The sequence below is a fragment of the Uloborus diversus genome, chromosome 2 (genome assembly GCF_026930045.1).
Source record: "Uloborus diversus isolate 005 chromosome 2, Udiv.v.3.1, whole genome shotgun sequence".
Lineage (NCBI taxonomy): Eukaryota > Metazoa > Arthropoda > Arachnida > Araneae > Uloboridae > Uloborus > Uloborus diversus.
This window is the reverse complement of record NC_072732.1, coordinates 154230723-154243905: the sequence shown is the minus strand read 5'-3', so window position 1 is coordinate 154243905 and position 13183 is coordinate 154230723. Positions and strand designations below refer to the sequence as shown.

Here is a 13183-nt window from a genome sequence, read left to right as displayed (position 1 = left end):
AAAATCTTCGATCTTTTGGCGCATTTTTCGTTGTGAAAAAAAAAAAAAACGTTCATTTCTCGATCGCAGTTTTTAAGTGCCAGCGTCGGTTTAGATAAAAATTTACAATTTTTTTCGTGAAATCACAATAAAAACGAAGACTAGATCTCATGGTAGTTAATTCCTTGGGAAAAAAAATGTAAAAAAAATTTTTGGAGGACAAAATTTGAAAACTCCCTGACTTTTCCCTGACATTTTTGACAGTGTCATTTTCCCTGACAATTCCCGGTTTTCCCGGAATTCCAGGAGCGTACGAACCCTGTTAAGGTAACATGTGTTAAAATAACTTTCAACTATCAAAATAATTCGGTTATTTGCAGGAAGCAAAAAGACTGAAATCTCAGACTTCTTTTTCAGTAACATAATTCCTGCATAAACTTATGACAGTCAAACAAAAGTACTTTTTAAAGATTTATTTTTAAAACAAATGAAAAACAGTACAAGTATGTACAGTTATCATCTGTTCAGAATTTAATAAAAAAATAAAAAAGAAAGAAAGAAAAAAAATTAACAGACTAAATAATAGCTCAGTAGAAAAGTCTGAAGATACAGAAAATGGCATAACAAAGGAGCTTTGGTACTCAAACGGGCAGTTTTTGCAGTAAAATTTTGTGAAGGGTTTATTTTGGAGTACCAAAGAGAACCTAATACACTGTTATGCATGGTTCTATTATTCATTCAAATACAAAAACATACAGTAAAATCCCTCTAATTCGGACACTAACGGGACAATTTTTTTTGTCCGCAATAGAAGGGTGGCTGCAGGACAAGGGTTTAATAATGTTATTTGCATTGGAACTGGGGAATTAAAAATTGTCCACATAAGAGGGGTGTCAGTTAGGAGGGGTTTTACTTCCCATTTGAAAATTAAAAACATACCTCATCTTCATCAAGCTTCCTTTTACCATCATTTTCTTCATCTTGTAATGTTTCTCCAGCATGCTCTTTAAGCCAATTATCATCAGACCAGACTAAATGTAAGAAATGCAACACTATCATTAATCAGAATAAAGCAACAGTAAAATTAGAGCAAATAGCTAAAATGGATGAGTTTTCCAGACAAACAGATCAACATATTTAAAACTACTACTGAACAAAGAAAAAACTTCTTGTGTGATGTTTGATGTACACAAATCAGCATGTTGAATCTTCTGAAATAGAGAAGTAGGACAAAAAAAAAAAGTTTATTCATTTCACAGGATGCATAAATTTTGCCCCGAAGAAAACTCCCTCTCCAAGGAATCACTTTTGATGAACTTACCAAAACACTACATGATATCACCTTATGTTAAGTACATTTTGTAGCATTCAAAATCTTTTATTGCAGTTTTTAACTTTTGAAACCCTATTTTGCTTAAAAGGACCTGGGTTTAAAGATGCATGTGTCCTAGGGATCCAGGTTGAATAGAGTTCAACGGCAAGCTTACAAACTATACATAAACATAGTCCTGCCTGATCAACAAAGAAAAAAAGGAACTTTGTTAACAGATATTCTACAATTTGTAGTCTGCAGCAGAGGAGGGAAAAAAGCTGCATTTGAAAAATTTCAGAAAAAATACTGCATAAAATAGAACCACAAGCGTAAGAAGTTATAAACATGTTATATGATGAATTTGGTGCAAATTTTCATTACTGCAATACAGAATGCCTACTAAATTAAAAAGGAGTACTTTTGTGATTTTTCTGATTGAATAAAAATATTACAGCTGAACTAGGATACAACTGCTTTTTCAGCAGTGCAAGAATTGTCTTTAAGATTATTGTATTTGATTTAGATTTTTATGAATTTTAAATTAATTGCATTTTTGCGATTAGAAGATGTTAAAAGCACATCTATACTGACATATTAAAATAAAGTATTCTTTAATATTGAATTTTAAATTAAAAGCTTCTTAAATTTAAAACAAAACATTATATTATTACTACATCAAATATCACTGATAATGACACAAAAATAATCTTGGTTTAAGATAAAAATTCAAAAAAAGATTTACCTAAAAAAAACATTGAACACATGCTTTATAAATTTTCACACTTTTCTTGCTAGTTTGAAAATAAAATGTGCAATAATTAGACAATAACTTTTAAAAGAAACAAAAATAAGAGAGTGTACCTGCTCTGGTTGAACCTTCTTTTATCCTCATAGGCTTTGCTATGTTCACCCTTATTGTCCTTCCAAACAGCTCAGAATCATTCTATACAAATAAGTAATTATGCTGAGCACAGAAGTAGAAACATAAAACTATATGAAAGAAAAATACATAGAATGAAATGGCAAGGGGGGATGGGGTCGTTAAACAATCAGTCAACTCATCTAAATGTATGTAATGCACAGAAAAAGTGCAGTATACACTCATACAACAGAGCTGCTAACTTCACAAAGTGAAAAATCAGGGAGATATTAGGAGTACTACTCTGCCGTGAGCAAGTAAACAGCAGTATCTACAGAAATGATTTTTCGTGACAGTTGAAGAAATGTGTGCTGAATTCAATGCTAACATTTACACGTTTTTATCGTGTGTTTTTTTTCAGCAGAAACCAAACAAGCAAGCTTGTACAATAAAGCTAACGTACAACAGATGACAAAAATGCAAAAAATTGAAAAATGAAAAATTTGCATAACTGCTCTATCTGCCCATGGCAGTACTGCGATCAATTTTGCAACTTCTTTCTGAACAAAGCAAGAATGCTGCAAATTTTCAAAGCACCAAAACACTAAAATCAAAATCAAGCATTCCATCATTGAATAAAATTGCTGCAATTTATTAGCTTATTTCTTTAGTTAAGCTTTAGCACACACTTTGGTTTGGTTTTTTTAATATAAGTTATGACGAACATAAGATACTTATGATATACAGTGAAACCTCCGAATAGCGGACAGTCAAGGGACAAGAAGTTTTGTCCGTTATTGGGAGGTGTCCCCTATTTGGAGGAACTACTTAATTTACCTTTTTCAAAATGGGCTGTTGTTCCCTTTGTAGAACACAATCAGTGGCGGATACAGCCGGCGGGCAGCCGGGCATTTGCCCGGTGGGCCGGTCATGCTTCGGGCCGATCAACTAACAGCAAAGTCTTTCAGGCTTGTCTACTAACAGCAAAATAAATTTTGCTCGCATGTGTTTAGAATAACGCAAATTCGCAAAACACAGCCTCAGCTCATTTTTACGCATGGGCTAAAGCTTGCAAGCTTGCGGGTGGAGGGAGGCAGGGCCGTCACCAAGAGGGGGGGAGGGGATTTCTGAAATGGGGCTGCCCAGGGCCTGATTACCACACAGGCTGACTAGGTCTAGGTCTGGGCCCCATGTACCTAAGGGGCCCCAAATGTTTTAAAGAATTATGCATAGCATTGCAACAATATGAAAAATACATGTATTTTTTAAAAAATTAAAAAATATGATTTATTAATTGGGAAAAAACTTCTTCAAAGGGGGATTTTTAATCATTCTGCCAGTAACGAATTCACTTGGTCACGATTATGAGGGGGCCCAAAGGGGATTCATAAATGTACATAAGTGATTTATACATAGTTGTTTGATTAGACAAAGAGGACCTCAAAAATGCCGTGTTTTAAAAATGTAAATCAAACACTGCATAGTCTTCAGGGGGCCCCCAAATTAATGTGGACCTAGGGCCTCACTTTTAGTTAGTCGGACCTTGGGGCTGCCAATATGTTATTAGTGTCGTAATAAAAAATAAATGAATAAATTAAAAAAAAAAAAAAACAGGGAAACCTTAGCGATCGTAAGAAGTTAAAATACTTTTGGTCTCTTTGACGCTTCTATTTATAAATGAAAATTCACAATTGCTATAAAATGCAACTTACAACAAGCCCTGACATGAGGTCATGTCAGTTTAGTTGGAGAATAGGGGCCCGGCTCGGAATTGAACTCGTGCAGAGGGTAAAATATCTTAATGGTGAAAGGTGTAGAAGGGGGCCTGTGAAAAAAAATTTACCTATGTCATTTTTTCCTGGGTCTGCTTTTGCTCTCAGCGACCCTGTTTATAACAATTGGAATAAAAGTGAAAAAATATTTTTTTTCCGTAAAATTATTTAAAAAATGCAATCTTAAAATACCATTGAGGAGCATGTAAGACTCTAGATTATTAAAACTATCAAATGAAAGGCCAGAGGCCAACGAAATGTGAGTTTCAAACATTTTTTGACGAAACATAAAGTATTCTGTATGCTGTACAATCTCACGGTTTCGGGCCCCTCAGTTTAAAAAGAAAATAAGTTGATAAAAACCAATGTGGAAAGAATTCCGTGGTCCCCAGAACCTCCCACCCCCCTACTAATATTATCGAAGATCGTGTAAAATTAAAATTTTTGGGCTTCAATTTTAAATAACTTCATAAGAAACCAGCCAAATCCACTCCCGCCTTAACATGGAATTCCAGTTTTGAAAATTTGCTGGAGGAAAGTACTCGAACCTCTCCCATTTTTTTGACATTCCCAAAGATGGTCTAAAAATGTCTTTTTAAATTAACAGTATCAAAAATTTTCTGAGAAAGTGCACCATCCCCTCTTCTCTCTCGGCATTATCAATAAAGAACGTTTTAAATCTGATTTTTAGTGCTTCAATTTCGAAAATTTTCCGGGGTGAACCTCCTGAAAACTCCTTCTCCTAACATCACTGAAGGTCAGCAAAAATTTCGTTTTTGGAACTTAACTTTCGAGTAACTGCCGGCGCCCTAGTCTTTACCAAAACAGGCTTTTAAGACTTCAATTTGAAAATTTTCTCGTGGGTGGCCTCGGAATCTATCTCGACTTAAAATCACCAAAGATCTTCTAAAACTGCGTTTTCAGAGCTAATACTTTTTAAAAAATTTTAGAGGAGAGCCCCCGGAACCACTCTTCATACATATACTCGAATATAATTTAAAATTCTGTTTTTGGATTTCCACTTCCGAAAAACTGCAGCAGGAGAAACCCTGAACTACGCTCCCCTAACATCACCAAATATTGTCTAAAACTGAGCTTTTAAGACTACAATTTTAAAAATTTTCGCTATAGAGGCCCCCCGGACCCCCCTATTTCAGACTCAATGTTAATCTTTCCATTAAGTTTATGTTGCTAATACTTTAATGACTCCCAGAAGCCAGAAAGCTAAGTCCTCATATTTAAGTGATATCCCAATCGTTAAGTAAAATTTAACATCTATAAGAGCTATGGGGCCGCTACATCTCGTAATGCCAGGGCCGATTTTTTCAACCAATCCGCCACTGAACACAATCGAAACAATTGCGAAAGGTTTACTACATTTTACGTCAAGAGTAATTAATCTGTTTTTTCTTAATAAAGGTTTACTGACAGCCCACACTTGTCTTAAAAAGCATTTAATCAATTAAAGTAATCAGTTAAAACAGTTTGAAATCTCTTTTTTGCATTACAAGCCTGTTTCTCAATATAAATATTTAAATCATTTACCTTAGCAAGTCCTTCAGTGTCCCCTTTGCTCAGGAAAAAGTTTTTCAATTCTTTACTGTATTTCAGTGCTTCCGAAAATTCTCTACTTTTTATGGTTAATTTATTTTATCTCGAGTATCACTATTGCATGACTGACAGTTGGCAATATGACCTTGAATATGGGCAAATCTTTTTCATGTCTAAAAATTAAACAACCCAACGAAACCACGGCGCCATAAAGCCGACTACTACCGGCGCCGATCTGCTCAATTGCATCTCTCGAGAGCCCCAGTTAGAAAAACGCCCAGTTTCCTCTTTTTTATCTTAACTTTTGAATAGTTATTGTGTACAAAATTCATTAAAATCTTAAGAAAAACGTACGTTAATTGTTAGACTGACATCAGTTTTCACTTATCTGCTTCAATACTCTCAAAACTAGCCGTAACAAAATAATGACTTTTTTTTTCTTTTTCATTTTTTGCTGCTCGCAAAAAATACCATATCTTTTAGTTTTTTTTTTTTTTCGGCCCCCAACTTTTAAGCCACAATCGCTGCCTCTGCCCATTACCACCCTTTTAATTCCAAGAAACAGTGATAAGGAAATGACGGAGGGGGGGGGGGAATTCAGTTGTGGAGGATGAAAAGCTTTGTAAGGCAAGCAGTTACTAAGATATTCTGTGAAAAGAAAGAAAAACCGGAAGTGCTACGATCGCAAGGGAAATTTTTTGCGAAATAACTGTCCATTATTCGGAGTGTCCGTTATTCAGAGTTAATTACATAGAATGGCCTATATTGAGGGACTGGGACTTGCAAAAATGTCCGTTAATTAGAGGTGTCCGTTATTCGGGAGTGTCCGTTAAGGGAGGTTTCACTGTACTCCAAAATCAGTTACCTACTTTTCCAGCATTGTTAAATACAAATATAGTTAGTTAACAAAATATTTTAATTCACTTTATAACATTGTGCTTAATGCTGCAGTAAGTTTTCCAAATGGAAAAAATACTCCAACAAGCTATTGTCTTACTGAAAAAACATTAATAAAAAAACTATTATTAAGTGAATCTAACGAGTTTGATGACCATTTCAAGAGGTAAACCGAAAAGAACTTTTGGAAGTTACAAATTTTGTTTAAGTTATACCGAGGTAGAGGGAAAATTCACATAGTAAGATACCGCAATGAACAAGGGAAAACTGAAAGATTAATGGCTGAAACTTTTGCTAAAATATCAAAATATTAAACTAAATTTTAAAGGAACAAGAAGTACGTTTAGCAGATTTTCAAAATCAGGAGAAATGAACTGGAAAGTGGGTTATTTGCTGAAACTTTTTCGCCAAAATAGGAAGAGTTGGCAAATCTGCAACAATTAAAAGATTTTTTTGATCAAAACAATACAATGCTCAACATTTCATGTGTGTTATTTAAATAATAATAATAAAACCTTTTGAGTCAGCACACAAAATTAAAAATAGAATTTAAGAATTAAGCAGCGGACTGTAGATATATTGCATGTAGAATTTAAGGATGCTTGAATGTTCTAAATTATTTGTTTCAAATACAATTTTGACAGAAAATATAAAGTATCCTAATCGAATTTATGCACTCTTTAAATGAATATATTGCCATGGGAATGTAAAGCGCAGTACCTGCAAACTGGTTTTTGAAATATTTAAAGAAACATGTCTTGGATTCCACACCAACAATAGGGAAATGTTAGAATTTGCTGTTTATTTCATGCTTTATTTTCAAGGGAAACCAAATGAGCAAGCTTGTACAATAAAGCTAAAGCACAATAGAGGAGGAAAATGAAAGATTTGCAGATACTGCGCTTTACCTTCCTGTGGCAATGTAGCACTAACAATATTAGGATATTATAGCAGAGTTTCAAAGATCAAACTCATGCAAAGAAATGTAGTACATAGCTATTTAATGAAAGTGCTAAAATTGTTGGCCAATGTGGGTCAGGCTCAGCTTTTAACGCTAACGGACAGAATTCCAAAACTTCCAAACTATTTCAATTGGCATTTAATTTCTTTTCTTTTGTGATGCGATTTCAAGCACTATGTTTGCAGACCCAAATACTAACTGAAATGATAAGTAATTTTCTTGCCTCCATTAATCCGCGTTATCAGCTAGCTTATGCCTGGGAATCAGGATGGCCAACAATTTGAACACTTTCGTTAGATGACGGTTCCTACATTTCTTCATATTACAGTAGTCTCTCGAAAATCCATGGTAATTGAGGCTGGCGCCACATCGGATTACTGAAAATTTGGATTATCAGGAAAATTCTTAGCAATTACAATTTGACTACAAAGGGGCGTATATATCTTTCAGTTCCCTGTACAAAGTATAGGGAATATTGTGGGGATGAAAAAATTTTACCTAAATTTTTATTTTATCCTCCCATTAATCTGTTTTCAAAAGTGATCCAAGATGTCTACCAAACATGTGAGCATCTAAACAATCCAACTAGTCTACCCCCGAGTTCATTTTGATTAGTTTCGTCGAATTATTTCAACTCTAGTCAAGTTAAAATGTTACGTCTCTTAAAGAGTGCTGGCTGGCGACACAGCTGTTGTAATTGTTCTATACTATATATAAACAGCTAAAGAAGTTTTAAAATAAGTAAAGCCATTCATTTGTTGATAACAGAAATCATCTTTCACTATTAAAAATTTTTTCACTTAAGGAAGAACCTGATGTAATTTACCAGGGGTCTGTCCAAAATTTTTCACAGGGTCCGTTTTTTGTGAAAAATCAAATAATTTTGCAAAAAGAAAAAAATAAAAAATAATAATAATAATAAAAAAAAAAAAACAAATTGTTAAATTGAAATTTTAGAATTTAGAGTGGGCACAAACTGCATCATTTAAACTTAAAGTCGAGTGTTATCCTCTTCTATGTTGAGAATATCATTCTGGGGTGTTTTTCTAGTATTTGGCGGGGGAGGGGGGGGGGCGGCATCGCTCCCTCAAGTAGCAATATTCATCTACCATTCCACACGTTAAATTATACTAGCAATATTTCTGTACAGCATTTAAAATAATTGTAACAAAATAAATAAATAAAATTCAGACGAGGGTTCAGCATTTATCTTTTTGATCCAAGACACTCTTAAAAAGCACAGAATTTCGTTTAAAACTTATAAATTCCGTGATTTTAACAAAAATAAAAAGATATATTATTTGTTTACTTCTTAAGAAAGCATATTAAACATCAAAAATTCAAAAAATCGGATTCCCATAGTGGATGCAAAGAGATCACAATTCTCGAAGTGTAGTTCATCAAAGGTATAAAAACAACTTGCAAAAGAAATATTTTTGATAAAATTATTTTTTAATTGCATTTTAGAGTCCTATGATAAACATATCATTAATATCTGTGGACACAGTTGAAGCAAAAATAAAATTAAACCATCGATTCAGCATTTTAAGTTTTGACTCATAAAGAAAATGGAATTTTGCTTTAAAAACTTAAAATGCATGTTCTAACAAAAATACAGACTTTTCATTAATTTGCATCCTAATAAAGCGAAGTTAGCTTGAAAAAAGAACAAAATATGATTCTTATCAGGGGTCTGGCCAGAGGATATTTGGGTCCGTTAACGGGCCCTTCACAAAAATCCGATCAACCAAAACGGACATTTCACAAAATCTTGATCAGCCAAAACGGACCCTTCACAAAATTCTGATAAACAAGAACGGATCTATCACATATTGTTTATTGAAAGAACAAATTTGAAAGCAAAATAACGCATATAAAACCTAAAACGATAAGATTTGGAACCTTTTTTAAAGTCAAATCAGAGGGATCAGCTTATACAAAATCTACTAATTTTGCAAAGAAAAAAAAAAACTGCACTCTTGTGATGCTCCTGCAAGCCATAAATTGCTACTGCCAAATGAATATAATGCTTGTTTGTTTATTGGAAAGAAATTAACAGCTGAAAATAAGTTTGGTTTTATCAAAGCTAATTAGCAGCGGTGTTGTTGTAAACTTTTCTGAAAAGGCTTTGGTAAGCGCTTTTCTGCTTTTCTCCCTCGCTCATGATTTAATAAACAATAATAATAATATATATCAGCGAAATGAACTTAGAACTGCAAAAGGGATAGTAAAGGGTGGGGGAAAAAATATAATCGCTTCAGATAGTGTTACCAACTTCAAAATTATCACCATTTAGAGTCTGGCATTAAACCTTTATAATGACTTGATTAGAAAATATTATTTTACCAGCTTGTCAATATTTGCGTTTTTATGGTGCGGTGCGATGTTTAACTGTTATTTTGGGAGAAAATTATATAGGTTTGATTTTTCGATGCTAACAAGGATGATTAACTTTAAATAAACTCTTTTATTTGCCGTTTTTTCTCTTTAGATGTCTACATTTTTAAAAACACAATCTTTTCAACATCCAATATGAGAATCATATTTTGTTCTTTTTTCAAGCTAACTTCGCTTTATTAGGACACAAATAAATGAAAAGGCTCTATTTTTGTTTGAACACTCATTTCAAGTTTTTAAAGCAAAATTCCATTTTCTTTTATGAGTCAATTAAAATGCTGAATCGATGGGGTTTTTTTTTTCCTTTGTTTTGTTTTTTGCATCCTGTGTCCACAGATATTAATGATATGTTTATCATAGCACTCTAAAATGCAATTTTAAAATAATTTTACCAAAAATATTTCTTTTACAAGCCGTTTTTATACTTTTGATGCCTTCACTTTGGGAATAGCGATCTCTTTGCATCTGCTATGGGAATACGATTTTTTGAATTTTTGAAGTTTAGAACGCTTTGTTAAGTGGTAAACAAATAAAATATCTTTTTATTTTTGTTAAAATCACGAAATTTATAATGTTTAAACAAAATTCTGTGTTTTTTTAAGAGTGTCTTGGGTCAAAAAGTTAAATGCTGAACCCTTGTCTGATTTTTTTATTTATTTATTGTTACAATTATTTTAAATGCTGTACAGAAATATTTCTAGTATAATTTAACATAATGTAGAATGGTAGATAAATATTGCTACTTGAGAGAGCGATGCCCCCCCCCTCCCCCCCGCCAAATACTAGAAAAACACCCCAGAATGATATTCTTAACATAGAAGAGGAAAACACTGAACTTTAAATTTAAATGATGCAGTTTGTGCCCTCTCTAAATTCTAAAAATTCGTTTTAACAAAATTTTTTGGTGAAGAGGGGGAAGGGGGGGAAATTATTCGATTTTTCACAAAATTATTTGATTTTTCCAAAAAAACGGACCCTGTGAAAAATCCTGGACTGACCCCTGCTTATATTGGATGTTAAAAGATTGTAATTTTCAAAAGTAGACATTTAAAGAAAAAAATGGCAAGTAAAAGTTTATTTAAAGTTAATCATTCTCGTTAGCATCGCGAAAGATCAAACACATATAATTCTCTCTCAAAATAACAGTTAAACATCGCCCAGCAACATAAAAATGACGCACGCAAATATTGACAAGCTGGTAAAATGATGAGAATATTTTCTAATCAAGTCATTATAAAGGTTTAATGTCAGAATAGGTTTAACGCCACTAAATGGCGATAATTTTGAAGTTGGTAACCCTATCTGAAACGATCATATTTTTTCCCAACCCTTACTATCCCTTTGCAGTTCTAAGTTCATTTCGCAGATACATATTATTATTGTCCGTTTTGGTTATCGGATTTTTGTGAAGGGTCCGTTAACGGACCCAAATATCCTCTAGCCAGACCCCTGTTTACACACAAATCATTTTCTTTTTCTCTAAAAATATGTAGGAAATCTCATAGTTACTATTTTTTTTTTTACCTTTTTCTTTTAAGACATCTAGAAAGGGAATATTTGGAAATATGTGTGGTTCGAAAATGTATTTGCTCCATTAAAAAAAAAAAAGAAACAGAGGGAGAAAATCATTCCTACTAGCGAGGAAAAAAATCTAACTTTTTAATAGCTCGAATTAAGCAGAACCTTGGACTTTTGAGACCTGGATTTTCGAGACTCTACAGTACTTTGATTTTTGAAACTTTTCTGTATCATAATAATTGTTGTTATAGTCATTAGAAGATAAAATGTACACTTTTTTGGATCATTCTGAAGATCTTCATTTTGTTTGCTCTTAAAAGTTGTAATCTAAATGCAGAATGGCAGTGAAAAACAATTGTATTCTAAGGTCTGTCATTTGAAGTTCCTCCATAAACTGCATGATAAATCCTCAATACAACAACACATTTACATGTGTTACATTTTACAACAATGTTTTTAAAAAAAAAAAAAAATGTAAAATGATACATAATACTTGGAAATGTAACATTTGGTGCTATAAATAACATACCATGTTATCAATGGCTGCCGCTGCTTCCTACGGGAACAAAAAAAAATATAAAATGAGGAACCAAGATTCTATTTAAAAGAATTCATAACAAACTTAACATAAAACTCTAAAAACATCTTTTAAAGTAAAGATTTATTATTTAAGTATTTTTCCAGCAAAAATATGAAATGAATGGAGGAAATAACACAAAATGAAATGAACGGATACAGATAAAAGCGACTTCAAAAATTCATGAAGTAAAAGAAGAAAGGCAAAAATTCTTTCCTTTAAAATTAAAACAAAATAATAATTAAAATAACAATACAGTTTGGAGATGGGGGAAAATAGTCAGTAACTCAGCACTGGATTCAACACTATGGGTGCAAGTTTGGTGATGTGTTCAAGACGGAAAATATTTTTAACTCCCCCCCCCCCCCCCCACATGCTGGCTTAAGGAAAAATTTGTGTGTATAAATGTTGTAGATTTTAACAATGCCAGTTTAGGAATATGTGTTTGATTCGAATTTTAAACCTTTAAATTTGTAATATTTAAACGTTTTGATATCGTAATCCTAAAAAACCTGAAAACTGCCCATAACAAAGGGGGGGGGGGGGGGGGGTTCTGGAGGCTCTCCCCAAAAAACGTTATGGTAGGCCATTTTGGTAAAGTTCAGGAAAAGGATAGGTTCAGGGACTCTTACATCAATTATTTCAAACTGATAGTCCCAAAATCACAATATTGGGCTACCTTCAAAAATATTAGAGAAAGAGGGGGGGGGGGAGGCGCTCTGGGCTCTCCCCGAAATTGAAGCTTTAAAAACGAAATTGTACTCCATCTTTCATAATGTTTATATTCTTTTTGAACGCACTGTCGAAGGGATGGAGTTCAGGAACCATCCTTCGGCAATATTTTGAAATTGAAGTTCCAAAAACGCAATTTCAGACGATGTTGGATAATGTTTGGGGTAAAAGCGTACGCAGCTTCCCATCATTAGTTTTTTGCCGATCGTAAACATTTTTATTGCTGCAATAAAATTGCTTAGAACATAAGATTTTCACTTTTGCAACATAAATCAGTTCTGATCGGAAAGTCTACCCAAGGTAGCACCAACAAACCAGAAAAGAAGGAAAGGTGGGGGAAGGGTATGGCCGACTAATGACAATGAACTGGCATCATTCCCCCACATTCTTCATTTGAAAAAGAATTCTTTTATAAGACAGCAGGTGGTAAAATTAGCAATAAAATCGCTTCAGTGAAGTAGATATATTTTTTAAACAAGGTACACTTTCCAATATTCATTAACTAAAAAAAGAAATAGGGGAACTGAATCCTAACCCCAAGCAGGGTCCCTGAATCACATCCCTCTTAAGGCACTCAAATATAGCCTTAAGTGGCGCTTTAAATATTTCAGCATCAAAAAATTTTCAG

At 33.4% G+C, this 13183-nt stretch overlaps 1 protein-coding gene across 1 annotated transcript in view; it reads right to left on the bottom strand.

Moving 5' to 3' along the window:
- Nucleotides 1-11802, bottom strand: part of LOC129216095 (peptidyl-prolyl cis-trans isomerase E-like) — a gene marked incomplete at its 5' end in the record, with an annotated part of 53150 nt that extends 41348 nt beyond the window's left edge. Inside the window, 3 exon segments of the mRNA XM_054850244.1 lie at nt 919-1010; nt 2153-2234; nt 11776-11802. Coding sequence (XP_054706219.1) covers nt 919-1010; nt 2153-2234; nt 11776-11802 — 201 coding nt within the window.
- Between the last annotated feature and the right edge of the window lie 1381 nt (nt 11803-13183).